The 16,186-nt window shown below is 42.7% G+C and overlaps 1 protein-coding gene across 2 annotated transcripts; it reads left to right on the forward strand.

Annotated features, from left to right (window-relative positions):
* Positions 1–2,275: 2,275 nt before the first annotated feature.
* arhgef5 (Rho guanine nucleotide exchange factor (GEF) 5) lies at positions 2,276–15,752 on the forward strand. 2 transcript variants are annotated; one of them, XM_070911836.1, is made up of 15 exons: positions 2,276–2,751; positions 3,315–7,217; positions 7,945–7,990; positions 8,299–8,348; positions 9,086–9,456; positions 10,382–10,542; positions 10,750–10,902; positions 10,990–11,119; positions 11,222–11,296; positions 11,396–11,485; positions 13,802–13,944; positions 14,136–14,279; positions 14,386–14,456; positions 14,752–14,856; positions 15,005–15,752. In XM_070911836.1, the coding sequence occupies exons 2-15, from the start codon at positions 3,335–3,337 to the stop codon at positions 15,145–15,147; spliced, it is 5,565 nt and encodes a 1,854-aa protein (XP_070767937.1). In that variant the 5' UTR covers positions 2,276–2,751; positions 3,315–3,334; the 3' UTR covers positions 15,148–15,752. The 2 variants fall into 2 exon arrangements, with proteins under 2 accessions (XP_070767937.1, XP_070767938.1); XM_070911837.1 differs by having other exon boundaries at positions 3,315–6,533.
* The last annotated feature ends 434 nt before the right edge of the window (positions 15,753–16,186 follow it).

Consider the following 16,186-nt stretch of genomic DNA (forward strand, 5'->3'; position numbering starts at 1 on the left):
TGGAGAGAGACATTTTAAGAATTCATCTGGATCCAGACAGATTGTTTTTCCATTTAAGTAAGTGCAGTATTAAAAAATTATACAAAAATGCCTTACTGAATTAAAATTGGATTCACAACTGTCTGGAGATGGACACAAACCCTCCAAACGCCACTTCTTTGGCACTTTATTTCACTTTATTTTATAGACTGCAGCCATGCTAGCGACTCTGTTTAGCAATGTTTTAAGCTAAATGCTAACACCAGCATGTTACTATGTTCACCACTTTAGCGTGTAAGCATGCTAACATTTGCTAATTATCACTTAACAAAGTACAGCTATGACTGATGGGAATATTCTTATTTTTGCAGATACTTGGTCATAAACCAAAGTACTGGACAAATCAAAAATTGATGCTAGTAGAAAAGTTAAGAGATCAGCATAGTTATTACAATTCAACCTGGAGGGAACATGAATATCTGTACTGGTAGTTGTTGAGAAAAAAAACCAAAACCACCAATGTCAACCTCATGGTGGCGCTAGAGTAAGCGTCAGGAGTTCACCAATGTCATTAGGATTCATTGTCTGGGGATCATGAATGAACAAAATGTTGGCTAATCCAACCAGTTGATGTTGAAATATTTCTCAACTCAACATCTCTCCTTAAGGACCATAAAAAGCCTTGGACTTGTGTAATCCTCGACTTTATATAGCTGTGATTTAATTTCCCTCTTGTCTTTATGTCAACGTTGATTGAACACGTCTCTAAAACCCTTCTTAACGTGTGTATTTAACTATGTGGAAAACTATGTGTAGAATATTTTGCTCTGGTGTGAATTAAACAATGTTAGGAGGGTACATTCATTTTATGCCTTACAAAGTAGAGTACCAGTATATCCAGTATAGTGTTTCAATTGCATCAGCATTTTTCAATTGTGTCAGCAACAATACTGGGCTACCAAAGGTTGATTTTTATACAATAGTGTGTACCTCATCCTTCCACCTTATCATCAAGAATTTAAATACAAGAGGACCTTTAACCTGTTAAGAGTTTGATCAGACTGATTTGCCTGAAACATTGCCCCATTCTTCTAAAAGAACTGTTTAAAATGATAAGATTCAAGATGATAAACATTCCTCATGTGTTTGCTCAATGTATTTAGGCACGCTTAGGCACTTTTTATTTACCTTAGAGAGCACTGGCTCAGTCGTCCTATTTAACACAACAGTCTAGTTCATGAGGAGACAGTCAAAAAGTTTTAGTTTTTTGTTTGTATTTCAATTAACTGATCAATTTCTTATCCCAACCTAGCTTGCCATCATTGTTAGCTTCTTAACAGACAGACTAAGCTAAGCTAACCAGCTTCTGGCTGTAGCTTCATATTTACCGTACAGACATGAGAGTGGTATCAAGTTTAGCCATATAGTAGCCATAAACACTCAGTTGTCAGTCTATTATGTAGACCTAGCTAAAACGGATGCCCTCATTGATATAAATGGGATGGATAAAACTTTAGAAACATCTCTGAGTATAATGCAATACAATTCAACAGCCCCACAAACTAGTCTTAAAGATAATCATAAACTTTAATCAACAAATAATTAATAACACAACAAAAGTGAACACTATAACCCTTACAAAGGTAGGATTAACTGCAGGGAAGTTTCACTAGACTCCATTAGTTATAGCTGTACCTAATAAACTGGCAGCTTGAGATGTAAAATTGCAAAATGCATTAATCAAAATTATAAAGACAAAACAAGGGAATGATTAAATGTGAAAGTGATCATAGTTAGGTTTTATTGCCTTTATTTTTGTAATGTTAATGACATAGAGTCCTGGTACTCCAAACCTGTAGTCTCAGGCCACATCAGTCCTCAATCAACATAGTAAAGCAGGACTTCATTGTTGAACAAATCATTCACAGATCACCCTTGTAACGCCCCTCCCTTGGTCTCCTCCTCTGTGATTGCTTAATCTTGTTTTTTTTTAATCATAAGAACAGTTTGTGTTTCCCTTTCTTTCAGCTCTTTACTACCTCTCAGGGGAATGTAGAGAAGTTTTTATAGGCCTCTGTGAGCCCTCCACAAGTTTGTGCTCTCAATCTTCACTCTCTGTCTCCCCTCCCCCCACTCTCCCTTGTCACAGCCTTTACCTTACCTGGCTATGTGTGTTGAGCAGACACACCCGGCTACTCCATATCAACCAATCACTGCTCTAAGACAGAGAGTCCAAGGAGGTGTACTTCCTGTGTTTCACGAGAGAAGAATGGGGCAGGAGAGAGTTGTGTACTTTTTTTGTTTTTGCCAGGGGGGGTCCACACAGGCGATCACTTCGGCAGTAGAAAGGAGGGGAAAGGACTGAAGTAGTGGACAGACTCGACATACTTCAGCTTGATTTAGTTCAGTTCCCTGTTCAGCAACAGCGACTGAGAGGACAAGACAGAGAGAAGGAGGAGGGGAAAGATAAGTGTCAATCTGTTGAGACTTGTTTGGGAATTTGAGGAAGGAGGGGAGAGACAGAGAGAGAGAGAGGCAGCAAGAGGGAAAAGCAAGGAGAGCTCAGGCGTAAACATTACGTTTTTCACAAGAGTTAAGCTATTGAAAGAAAAAGGCAGTTTGGATTTATTTGAAAAAAAGGAGGACATTTGTTGTGTCACGTAGACAATGTGAATATGGAGAATTAATTCTGATGTGTTGTGCAATCCCATGCTTTTTGAGTTGAGCTAGATTGGGGGGAGACCACAGATCTCCCCAGGATACTACATTCAGGTGAGTTACTATTTTCATGGATTTCAAATGAACACTTCTGTAAATTGCCTCTGGTTTGAGCCCAGATTTAGATCTAGCTTAGTTGTGGTTTACATGTTACATGCCGTGCCTATGTGTCACAGGCCCTTGCTTTCTGAAATACTCCCATGGTATGCGGTGCTTTGCAGGTCTGTGCTGCATTCTTAGAGAACTGTAAGAGGGTGTCACCTTTTCTCTGCATCTTTCTTTTCTACTGTTACTGTACAACCAGACTGGATTAAAATATCACACAGCTTTTTAGATCCGAAGTTCAAGTGCAGCAATTTAGTGTATTCTACAATTCATAGACCGAAAACACAGCTTCACTGTTGCAGCTACCATGATTTTTCAAAGGTAGCAGTAACGTTATATAATTTTCCTGAGTATTTACACTCAACTCTGTGACATTAACTAAATATGTCAAAGTTCGCAGGGCCTTCTCATTCTGCTTAATTTGACATTCAAATATGATTTGTCTGAGAAAATGGCTTGACTCTGAATGTCTGATTTCTAAATTGATGATGTGGAGTCTTGCTGTCTTTTAGGTTCTCCAAATTATGATACTATGGGGACCAAAAGGCCCAACTGCACCATCTTTGACACTTTATCTAACATAAACACATCTGACCGCAAGCTTCAGCCAGGTGGAAAAATCTCCCGGGATCCAAGTCCCAGGCCAGCGATGACTGCACAGTCGGAGCGAGAGAGAGACAGCAAACGAGAGGAAGACTGGAGGAGAGAGAGAGAAACTGAGAAAATGAGGGACAAAGCCAGATACAAAGAAATGGACCCACGGGAAAGATACTATGAAAGAGACAGAGCTACAGTGCCCCAGCCGAGAGAGGGAGAAAGAGAGTGGAGGGAGAGAGAAAGGAGGCTAGAAGATGACAGAAACAGAAACGGGAGGCCGCTGTCAAATGTAGAGAAGGAGACTGAGAGAGAGGTAGAGAGGGCGACGAAGAAAGGCGACACATTTCCCAGAATGAGAAAAAACAGTGCAGATCGTGGCAGAAGAATGACGCCCACCATTGAGATGGATGAAGCGAGGGGGGAAAGGAGGCAGAGAGATAGGCCGAAAAGAGTTGAGCCAGATGAGTGGGAGAGAGAAAGAGAGAGGGCACGGCAGAGAGAGAGGTACAGAGAGAGAGAAAGAGATGAGATGCGAAGCAGGGCGAAGGAAGAGGGAAAAAACACCAGACGAAGACCTGTAGAAGATGAGAAATCACGACAGAGGGAAAGATATCAGGAGTCTGATGTAGGTTTTCAAGACAGGAGAAGAGAAGTGGGGGATTCACGGGACAGAAGGGAGAGGGACGCAGCTAGAAAAATTGAAAAGCCCAGGCCTAACACAGGAAAGAGGGAGGCCGGGGTGCCTTCTCCACACAGGAGAAGAGACCGAGAGATCTACACAGATACTAAGGAGAGGGAAAAGGCGCACAGGAGAGAGGGAAGGAGGGACACCAGGAGTGAAGGAGACAGTGACGAGAGAGAGCTTAAGAGGGAAAGAGCGAGGGACAGAGAGAGGGAGGAGTTGACATATCAACACAGCAGAAGTGAGGGGGACAACATGGGCAAAACAGAGAGTGAGAGAGATCAAGATAGGTGGGGATATAGGGAGGAGGACGGACAGAGATACAGAGACAAGGACAGGGAAAGAGATGTGGATCGATCCAGGACGCGAGGAGGGCAGAAAGATAGGGAAAGGTACACAGATGGTGACAGGAGAGCAGCAAGGGAGGGAGAAAGATTGAAGGAAAGTGTGAGAGACATGAAGGATGACAGATACAGAGAGTATGAGCAGAGGAGACGCAGGGAAACAAAGGAAAGAGAGGGCGATCCCAGGTGGGATGATACGACAAGCAGAAGCAGCCGATCCCTGAACGAGGCGGCTCCTAGGGTCCCGCCAAGAGCCCAGAGCAGCGGGGAATGGAGCAGCGACATGGACAGTGACATGAGATATAGAAGAGGCAGAGACAGTTATGAAGAGAGGGAATCAGGAAGAGACAGCACTACTGAAAGTGACAGAGATGTGGAAGAACAGAGGAATCCAGAGAGAGCTGCCGAAAGAAGTCAAAGGGAGCAAAAAAGAAGTGAGAGAGGGGGAGAGACGACAGGCAGCGTGCCAGAACAGAGAAGGATGTGGTTAGAGCCACAGAGGGGCAAGAATAGTAAAGAAGAATTTGTACACAGAGAGAGACACACAAGGGGGAAAAGGGGGAGAGAAGAAGAGAGGAGTATGGAGTCACAGGCTGAGTGGGGAAGAGAGGGGCGGAGAGTAAAAGAGGAACCAGATGAGAGGTACTTGGACCAAAGTGGTTACAGAGGAAGACATGGAGGGAGAAATGATTACAGGGGAGACATAGAGAGGGAGACAGAGGGTGTAAGTGTAGATGGTGAGGAGGTGGGTGACGTCTGGGGAGAAATAGATAAGGGAGGGAAGGAACATCTGTCTGACAGCGATGGAGGTATAGAGGGAAGCCGGCAGAGGGATGCAGAGGGAGAGAACGTGACAGATAACACAGAGGACAGTGACAGAGAGGAAGAGGGTGGGAGCGATTATTGTGCCCGCTCCGAGAGCGAAGGAGGAAGTGAGAGAGGGTGTAAGCAAGAGCGAGACAGAATGCTATCAGGAGAAGACGACTTTGTGACCGTGTCCAGCGGCGGGGACGACGAGGACGAAAGAGAGGAAGATGACGAGGAGGAGTTTGAAGACTGTCAGGAATTCTGGGAAAGTGGAGTTCCATATGAGGGTCCCTCACCTGTTGCCGTCAAGGGGTGTGAGGGAGACAAGGAGAGGGAAGTGGAATGGACAGTTGGAAAGGAGGAGACCTTTGATGACGAGGAACTTGGGAGTGAAAAGCATCCAAAGTACGTCTTCTGTGTGATTGGACAAACATTGCCCCGGTCAAAAGCCAACAAGAAGTCATTATCCCACGATGATCAGGCGGTAAGAGTGGAAGGAGACAGCCCAAATTTTGAAAACCGTCATCATTGTAGTGATGACACCACACAGCAACCTCAGGATGACCATCATCCGACACTGAGTAGAAATGATGAATACCTGATCATCAACAACCAGGACACAGAGCGCAAGAGTGAGTGTGACTTGTCAAGGGAGGAAAAGGCAGCCATGAGAGAAACAGCTGAAATGGATATCAGATACAGAGTGTCGTCAGAGCTTCAAAACACAGAGACTGGTGAGGGAATGAGGAGCAAGACGGAGCACCCGTATGCCGAAATTGGGACAATTAAAAGAGACTCGCGAACTGAAAGACTCCTCTTAGAGTGGAGAGAGAAAAATAAAGAAGGGGTGGAAAGAGAGCAAGTTTCGCCAGTCCCGAGTAATCCCTATGCTGATGTTTTTTCTCAGGTGAATTTTCAACAAATTCAACCCATCTTGGATGGGATTAACACTGGAGCAATGAGCCCAGAAGAGGTGGAGGCCATTCGGATCCGAATGAGCGGGGCATGGAGCATGTCTGACGAGCCCAAGCGGCATTCCCAAGCCCCCCACCTCAAATGGGCCAAAAATGTGGTGCGGGAGATTCTTGGACGTTCAGAGGAACAGACTGTGGATGAACCTAACGCAGAGGAACAAGGAGAAGGGGTTGACCAACATGAGCCAGCGATCAAGAATGACAAACAACACGAGGAGGCTGCGCAAGGGACCGGAGAGATGCCTGTTGCTAAGTTGAGAACGGACGGACAGCACTCAGAGCCAGAGCTGGAGGAGGAAGAGTCGTTGGAGGTGGAGGGATTGAGAGGTATGGGGCAGAGCCAAGCCGACATGCATGCTGACCAGTTCACATCTATGCATGGTGACACACCTACACACACGCATGCTGACACACTGTTAGACACAGAAGGGAAGGAGGATCGTGGTATGGACAAAGAGACTGAGCCTTCTGGTCACCTTCAGTTAGAAAAGACAGATACAGAAGTGAAAATAAGTGAAGAGGCAGGCGATGAGTTATCAGAAATGGAAAAAGAAGCGAGCAGAGAGAAGGAAGTTCAGATGTATTTATCTGTGAGCAACACGCTGTACAAGCCTAACAGCTGCCCCATTCTTAATTACGAAAGTGACTCTGACCTCCTCATTCCCTCCAGAGAGGGTGAGGGCCAGGAGGTGGAAGACAGAATGGGTGAAAGTGAAGAAGAAAGTCAGGGAGAGGAGCCCGAAGAGAGGGGTACTGCAGAGGAGGTCGGAAAGATGACAGAGGGAGAGGGAACTGAGGTGGATAGCAGAGAGGGGGAGGTGGTGGCAGAAAGGAAAGTAGAAGGAGGGACTCTGACAAGCAGCTGCAGTTTCCGAGATTTGGGTCCTGAGGCTCGGTTACGAAGAAGGGGGATCCGTAAAACCACTGAAAGAAGAAGAAATGGAGAACTTGTAGAAGTGGAAGAAGAAGGTGTTGGAAGGGATCGCAGAACCAGAATATTCTCTACAACAGGTAAAGAGAGAAGGTGGAGGATGGAAATGGTCTATCTGCTCAAATCAGATGTTTTCGGAAAGCCACATAATTAACTCTCCTTTGGCTCACACGTTTTAATTTCTGTCTTGTTTAAAAAAAATTAAAAATCTAATCAGGTTGACATATTTTGGCCCAGGGAAGCAACGTTTAAATGAATGCAACATTTGATTTTGCATGCAGACAACTTTAATCACAGACAATCTTCTAGTCATATCCTCTGTTTTGCTGTCTGAGAGTTTCCTACATCGTTTCGTTGCTATATCAATCACAGAACCCAAAATCTAAGGCAGGCATCTGCTAATAGACATCATCAATGCGCCGATCTGAACACACCACATTACCATAAACTGGAAACTGCGTCACAGTGTTGTGGTTGCAGGTAGTGGGCGGGGATGAGCGGAGGTGGAGAAGCATGAGCTAAAAGGCTTGGGTTGATCCTGCATTGAGACATAACACGTTCTGGACTCACACTAATCTTTTCTGTAATGCTTGTAGCAGGGCTACTAAACTAACTAACAATTATTTGTTTTATTTATTACCTATTTATTTATTTATTTATATTTTTTGGGGGGGGTATTTTGTTTTTATTTATTTCTTCATTCATCCAAACTGTCACTGTAGTTCGTAGTAAATTAATCCGAATATAGCGCACTGATGGGTTTGCTGTTGTATAATGTTTCGACGAATGGATACTTCTATATTCCAGATGATGAAGATGATCGGAGCAAAAGCTGGGGAGAAGTGGAGCTGAGGTGAGTGAAACAATCACAAACAACATGATACAATACCACATGCTGAAATACAGTAGTGACCAGGATTTATCCAATTCCAGCATGGAGAGTGTCCCTGATATTATTAACTATTTAGCACTTGGAGGGACACTGCTGTAGTCCTGTAGTGTCTGAAAGGTCACCAACATCACTCAGTAGACTCCTCTTTCTGTATATTCAATGCAAATGTTCCACACTATAAAGCAGTTTCAGACAGTTATAGTCAACTCTTTTTTTGTCTTCACCGTTAAAAAATAAGTTGTTGTTGTGACTCTTTCTTGGCACTGTAGAAACGTTTTGGACACAATCGACAGACGGAAAAGGAATTCAAGGTTTTTCAGTGAGTATCTCTTTTATTTTCGCTTCATTCAGGTCATGCATTAAAAGTATTGTGTGAACACATCGACTTCATTAATGCCTTGTTGCACATTTGCTGGCGCATATGACTTCTTTTACAATTTGATTTTTTTTCAATTTCAGTTTTGTTTCAGAATATACCTTAAGATTCATCATTAGAAAAGGTGACACAGTGTCTTCAGATCATATCTACTCTGACGCAGTTGAACATTTCCCTTCAGTGTGTGTGATTCAGCTCTGTGTTGATACATGCACACTAACTGTTAATCTCTTACTCAGTACATGTTGGCTCACAATGTAAATGAAATACACAAATGAAAGGAAGTCTGTGTGCAGTTTACTGCTTCAAAAATATTTGTGAAGATTTAAACAACCTAAAATGGCAGGCCCTTGACCCATGATTCACATGGTTTTTGCGAGAAATGGGGCAGGAGAGTGTGTGCTGTAGATATGTGAGTGTCTGTGCAAGCCACGGACAGGTTTCTGCAAGCATTCATATCTCCTAACTTGAGGGAAAAACAGCTGCTGCTGCGACTTTGCATTCCGACAAGTATGTGTAAAAGGAATGTCGAATGCAAACAACTCCTCTTGGCTAACACTGTTCCTGTCTCTATCTATCTTCTTTCCTTTGCTTCCTGTATTTTTCAACCTTCTTCTTCTGTTTCTCCTTCGTCTCTTCTGCTCTGTGTCTCTGTCTGTCTCACTTCCTCTTTCTCCCAGATGCTGCCCAGCTCTACCAGCAGTACAGCGAGGCTGCTCAGAACTTTGAGATCCTGCGTCAGGCTCGCTCCGATGTCGTATCTGTATGCGAGGACAATACTCCGTCTCCCGCTCCCTCACCTCCTCCTGCACGCAGACCTCTTCCTCCGCTACCTCCTGTCCCACACCCCCACTCCTTGTCCCACACATGCTCCATCACCAGTGTCAAAAGCTTGCCTCTCCCTGAGCCCCCCAAGAGTGAAGGCAGGCCTTCCTCCCCACGTCTGTCCATCTCTCTCACACAGTCGGCCACACTGTGGCGGGAGCTGCCGGCGGTCAGGAACAGTGCTGAGCTGGAGGAGCTCACAGAGGACCAGAGGCGACTACAGGAGGTAACTTTGTCTTGCTGCACATTTTCCCTTTGATGGCAGAAGATTATTCATACTTGTATGAAGGATTTTGCCTTCTGATTCCTCTGAATTGTATTGAGGTAGGAATGAGCCAGTAACTTTTCAGTGAATGAAGCTCAAACTCTACTTTGGAAAGCTACTGGCACAGCATTCCTGGCTCTGTAAAGTTCAGGAGAATCTTCCAGACAACCTGTTATCTTTCACTTTTCCTACAGCTTTACTTCCTTCATCCAGCTTGTATGAAGGATTTTAATCTTGCTTAGATTGGACATTTTGATTAGAGCAGCGAAAACTGTTCCCATTTATTAAAGAGTGTAAAAACCTGCGCAACATGAAAAATATGAATCCTGCAGGCAATTAAGACAGTTATCTTTCACTTGTCCTTCAGCTTAACATATCTGATAACTTAGATTCACAATGAATCTGTTATAGTTTTAGTGATTCACCCCTCTGTTTTGGGCGTCATTTCACATCAGCACCTTCTCTACCGACATCTGGGAAATGGCAAGATTTACAGGAATTAGCTTCTAACTGTCATTACTTCACACCTCAAACTACTAAAACCACGCGTAATATTCAGACTTGCCACATCCCAGAATAACCCGCCCATGAATCCACTTTTTATTGGCAAAAGAGTGTCTCCTGCCAGAAGACAAGATTGCGCAAACGTGCCGTGTTTCTCTGGTACTGTAGGTGTTTTCCTGTGAACTTTAAAACAGTCTGAAGTGGAATACTTCGACTTATTGTGAAATCTTCCTTAGTTAGTCACATCCTTGTCAAAATGCCCCAGCCTCTAGAGAACTAACCACCCTTTGCTTATTAGCCATAATTTACTGTCTAGCTGTCAATTGCTCAAAGTTTTAGACTTTTCTCATGTATTTCTCTCCTTTTGTTTTTTGCTTTCTAGGTGAGATTTGAGGTGGTGACCTCAGAGGCCTCCTACTGCCGGAGTTTGGACATTGTTGTTGAACACTTTGTTAAGTCCAAACAGCTGGGGGCGCTGTTGGCCACTCAGGACAGGAACTGGCTGTTTTCCCGGCTGGCTGATGTCCGTGCCATCAGCCACAGGTCAGAAATGTTACACATTGTTTAGAGCCAGTTCTTTATCCATCTGAGCCAGGTCTACATTTACATTTAGGTAGATTTATCAGGCTAAACTTTTAAATCATTTAGATCTGACATGAAACTTACATTAAGTGATTATCGAACCTACTTGTGTTTACAAATCTGTGGTACAAATAAGCTCAAAAGAATTCTTTCTGATTTTTGTTTTAGTTTTTTATCAAAGCTGGAGGAGCGAGTAGAATCAGACATCATTTACTTCACAGTGTGTGATATCATCGCCCGGCACTGTCAGCGCTTCAAAATGGTTTATGTGCCCTACCTCACCAACCAGTCCTATCAGGATGCCACCTACCAGAGACTCATGTAAGCCATTCAGTCAAGCTTTTGTGTTCAGCTTTTGTGTGTATTGTTTTTGTCTGTCTTTACATTCAATTTCTCTTTTTCTTTCAGGAATGAGAATCAAGGGTTCAAGCGCATTGTGGAGAAATTAGAGAGGAGTCCAGTTTGTCAGAGGCTTCCTCTTCGTTCCTTCCTTGTCCTTCCTTTCCAAAGGATCACAAGAATTAAGCTGCTGGTCCAGGTGTGTGTGTGTGGCCTCTCTAAAACAGCAGTGGTTGATGGTTCACAACATGTTTAATCCTGTACCCTTTATCTCACTTTAACACACACTGTTTCTGTCCAGAACATTGTGAAGAGAACAACTCCTGGTACTGCAGAGGCGACTCAGGCCATCAAATCTTTGAAACTTCTGGAAAAGGTACAGCAACATCCCCTTTTCGCTGTACATCAACGTAGGATAGCAATATTTTAATATTGGTGACAAACCTGTATTTTCTTTTATTCATCTCTTCATTAGCTGATTCAAGAGAGTAATGACAGCATTACTCAGATGAAAAGCATCGAGTCCCTGGTCTCGCTCAGTGCTAAGGTGGACTTTGAGTGCAGGGTAAGTAATGACTACTGACTGGGAGAAAGTCAATGGGATTGTATTGTGATGATATGATCATAACATAATCATTCTTGTTTTATAACATCCTATTGTCCAAATTATTGATTTCAAGCAATCTGTAATTACCAAAATAAGATATTGACAGTTTTTTTTATTTATTTGTGTGGAGTTTTATCTGATAAATAGTTGAACATAGTTAATTGCATTGAACATCTATACATATAAATACAATATTATTTCATGATATACCCACAATTGGGGAAAAGAATAATATACATGAAAACCATAATCTCCAGCACTAATGAGTACATTTTCCAGTGTTTAAAGTGATGTTTATGGTATCTAGAGAACAAAATGAATAATGTGACAAAATGATCTTCAGTCAAGGTCCACTTATTAGCTATCAGAGTCTTCATGAGTGGATGTATTTAACTCAGTTGTCATGGAGATGGCCTCTCTACAATCAGGTGACAACAACTGGTCGTATCAGAATCAGAAATACTTTATGTATATACAGTTGTGTTCAAAATAATAGCAGTCCCACATCACTAGCAAGATAAATCACTGTTTTTGTTAAAATTTCAACTTCTACACTGCAAGTAAGTTTCTAGAAGGTTTAGTAAAGGTATAGAAAACCAACAGACCCAACAGGCATGGCGTGCATGCTGCTGATTCTGTGAAACTGAATCATTAACTGAAAGGGGCGTGTTCAAAAAAATAGCAGTGCTGAGTTCAATAAGTGAGGTCATTGATAATGTGAAAAAAACAGGTGTTAAACAGGTGGCCCTCATTTAAGGATCAAGGCAGCTGACGCTGCATATGCTGGCTGTGCATTTGTCCTTGAAAAACAGAGTAAAATGGGTCGTTCAAGACACTGTTCAGAAGAAGAGCGTTCTTTGATTAAGGAATTAATCAAAGAAGGGAAAACCTATAAAGAAGTGCAGAAAATTATAGGCTGTTCAGCTAAAATGATATCAAACGCTTTAAAATGGCAGCCAAAACCAGAAAGGTGAGGAAGAAAAAGAAAAACGACTATTCAAATGGATCGGAGAATAACCAGAATGGCAAAGGCTCAGCCAATGATCAGCTCCAGGAGGATCAAATAAGATCTAAGGTTGCCTGTGAGTACTGTAACAATCAGACGACGTCTATGTGAAGCCAAGCTACCAGCAAGAAGCCCCCGCAAAGTCCCATTGTTAAAAAAAAGACATGTGCTGAAGCGGTTACAATTTGCCAAAGAACACATTGACTGGCCTAAAAAGAAATGGCGTAATATTTTGTGGACTGATGAGAGTAAGATTGTTCTTTTTGGGTCTAAGGGCCACAGACAGTTTGTCAGACGTCCTGCAAACACTGAATTCAAGCCACAGTACACAGTGAAGACGGTGAAGCATGGTGGTGCAAGCATCATGATATGGGGATGTTTCTCGTACTATGGTGTTGGTCCTATTTATCGCATACCAGGGATCATGGATCAGTTTGAGTACATCAGAATACTGGAAGAAGTCATGTTGCCGTATGCTGAAGAGGAAATGCCCTTGAAATGGGTGTTTCAACAAGACAATGACCCCAAACACACCAGCAAGCGAGCAAAATCATGGTTCCAGACAAACCGCATTCAAGTAATGGAGTGGCCAGCACAATCCCCGGACCTTAATCCCATAGAAAACTTGTGGGCTGACATGAAAAATGCTGTTCATGAGGCAAAACCAAGAAATTCAGAGGAATTGTGGAACGTAGTAGAATTGTCCTGGGCTGCAATACCTGTTGACCGGTGCCAGAAGTTGGTCGACTCCATGCACCACAGATGTGAAGCAGTTATCAGAAACCGTGGTTATGCAACTAAATATTAGTTTATGATTCTCAGGAAAGTTGAATCTTCAAGCATTTCTTAGTTTATACAGTACATTTGAGTTTGTAAAGACAGATGTCAACACTGCTATTTTTTTGAACATATTTCTTGACTTTCTGTAAAATATTATCAAATTCAATTACTTTTTCCAATTTTCTTGCTTTGAAATAGAAAGTGCTGTGTCCCCAATGCATTTGTGTTCATTAAAATACAATTTATTTGAGGTATTTTGACGTTTACTCACCTTTTTAATCACACTGCTATTATTTTGAACACAACTGTATATGCCAAATTTACAACTGACCATGAGATGTGGTTGAAAAATGCTAATAAGTAGGACCTTGACTTAAGATAATTTTGTTTAAACTACTATTTCCATTGTGAAAAAAACTTTCACGCTCAAAAATAACATGCTAACACAACTGTCTTTTTGTCTCTCTGTTTTCTGTGTGTTTTTACAGACTCTTCCTCTGATCAGTCAGTCTCGGAGGCTGGTGCGGGAAGGGCCGGTCACTGAACTCATGGATTTCTCTCTAAAGGATACAGAGAGGAATGTCTACCTGCACCTATTCAATGACTACTTGCTACTTTCACTACAAAAAGAGTGAGTCAACAAGCGTGTTTTGTAAGGTTAGAATAATCCACCCCCAACTGGCATTGCTCTCATTACCTTCCATTACCTCTCATTGCTACATCCTGTTCTCCTTCATATCCGCAGTCCTTTATCATCATTCAATCTTATCAGTCTTTCCTTCTGCCATCTCATTTGTCTTTTGTGCCGTCTGCTGCTTCCAGAGGGGGGAGATTCACAGTAATAGACCACTCTCCTGTATCAGACCTGCGTGCAGAGAACTGTCGTGTCAAACTTCACTCCCTCCAGAAGAACCTGTTCCGGCTGCACATGACACACAAAGCCCTGCTGCTACGGACTGACACACAGTAAGAGGCTGAGACAGTGGCAGGGAATGTCTGTATTGGCTGTCACATCACAAGGTGGAGAAAGTTGCGGAAGATACACCCGTCTTTGCTTTTTTTTCCCCTTCAGGAGTGATAAGCTACGTTGGATATCCGCTCTTTCCCGGCCACATCCTGAAATAGATTTTTCTGCTGCACAAGGTGAACTATTCTACTTGTTAGTCATAAGCTGTGTCTGAAATCCTAGTTCACTCATTCCCTACATGATAAACACTAAATAGATTACTCTATTGTGAGTTGTAAATTTAGATTCCAAACTCCAAAGATTCATCATCATTTTGCTTCCTCAACGACACTTCCATTGTCACATGAAAGTAAACAAAATGAAAGATGGTATTGTGGGATTTCTTTTGGCCAAAAACACTGACAGTGTTTTACAATTTGTAATAATCTTAATTACTGTAGGTCTGACCTCTCTCCTCTTTTGTCCATACAGATTTTCCACAGATGCAGTGTATCCGAGCTTTTGTTGCCCAGCAGCCTGATGAATTGTCGTTGGAAAAAGCTGATGTCATTCTAGTGCACCAACAAAGCAGTGACCGTAAGACCATCACACTACCTTTTCCGTCATTCCGTTACAGAAAGTGCCATTCACCTGTGCAATGTTTGATTGTAGTATTGCCCTGAACCTGGTATTATTAGAGAAAAAGCATTCAGTTACTGTATGTTGGATTCTCTCTTCCTCCCAGATTGGGTAGAGGGGACCAGACTGTCTGATCGGCATCGTGGATGGGTGCCCGATTCCCATTTGGAAACCATAAGCAACTCTAGAGTCAGACAACGCAACCTGTCAGATGCCCTCAAGCTGACAACGGCCACAGCTGCTGTTTGACCACGACGCTCAGAGTGGGACTGAACAGAGGGACGTCCTGGATGCACCGAAAAGGAGAAGACTCTTAGTTGTCTGCCTCAAACTGCTGGAAATTGAACTATGGACATTCAGTGCTCCAAATGACGATTTTGTTTATTGTATTGTTCACAAGAATGCAGCAACTGAAATGCTGTAAGAATGCATCTCAATGTAGCATTGGGTCTCACTTATTTCACTCTGTGGAACAATATATTGCCTTAGAGCAATGCGTGAACTGCTGAGACATGCCTGAAAGATATTAAGGACATTGTGACTCTATCTGCTATCTGTTGTGTGTACCGTAATACATCAATGAACTGGTGTTTTAAGGAAAATAGTTTTACGGGAAAAATCACCCTTTTCCAAGTAATGTCATTTTTGGAAAACTTATTTTTATTTGTGTATATTGAACAGAATCTAACAGTTGAGTGAATGATGCATGTCTATTGAAGAGATGGCCCCTGCATGCAGGAGAGCTGACACGAATCATGCAAAATATACAAGACCATTCAAAGATGTACAGAGCTTACACAGTGAGGACATTTCAAAAAATTTAGACTGGTGGAATAAAATCTCTTTTGAACATATACATACCTCATTGAGAGTGAGCTGTGGCTTATTTCCTTCATCATGTTTTGGTAATTTATAGATATAACTGACAAATTGTACATCAGCAGCAATGTTGCACGTTCACAGCGAGCCTTACTGGCACGTGTTTGAATGAGCTGTTTACATAGGAGCGAGAACAGTACAGATAATGAAAAAAGGCACTCACGATATCACGTAGCCTGGCTGAGGCGTGACTATAGCCGTGACCCCACGTCGGCCTGGCCTAGTTTCCAAGACCTGCTATTGGTTATAAGTGCCATCACTCACGGCAACCGTGGCGACAACAAATGTAGATGGACAGCAGTGTTTATCCAATGAATGCAGTGTAACCCTGCCCTTGGTTCCCTCTGAATGGACACATTCCGCTGTCAATTTGTACACACGTCTCTGATTGGTCACAAATGTGGTGGGC

Source organism: Enoplosus armatus, chromosome 9 (assembly GCF_043641665.1).
Source record: "Enoplosus armatus isolate fEnoArm2 chromosome 9, fEnoArm2.hap1, whole genome shotgun sequence".
NCBI lineage: Eukaryota > Metazoa > Chordata > Actinopteri > Centrarchiformes > Enoplosidae > Enoplosus > Enoplosus armatus.

Bases quoted from the DNA above. Each gene is read 5' to 3' on its own strand.
- arhgef5 (XM_070911836.1), top strand. From the start codon at position 3,335: ATGGGGACCAAAAGGCCCAACTGCACCATCTTTGACACTTTATCTAAC. The intron at 10,903-10,989 runs GTAAGCCATTCA...TTTTTCTTTCAG, and splicing joins GCCACCTACCAGAGACTCAT to GAATGAGAATCAAGGGTTCA. The intron at 14,857-15,004 runs GTAAGACCATCA...TCTTCCTCCCAG, and splicing joins GCACCAACAAAGCAGTGACC to ATTGGGTAGAGGGGACCAGA.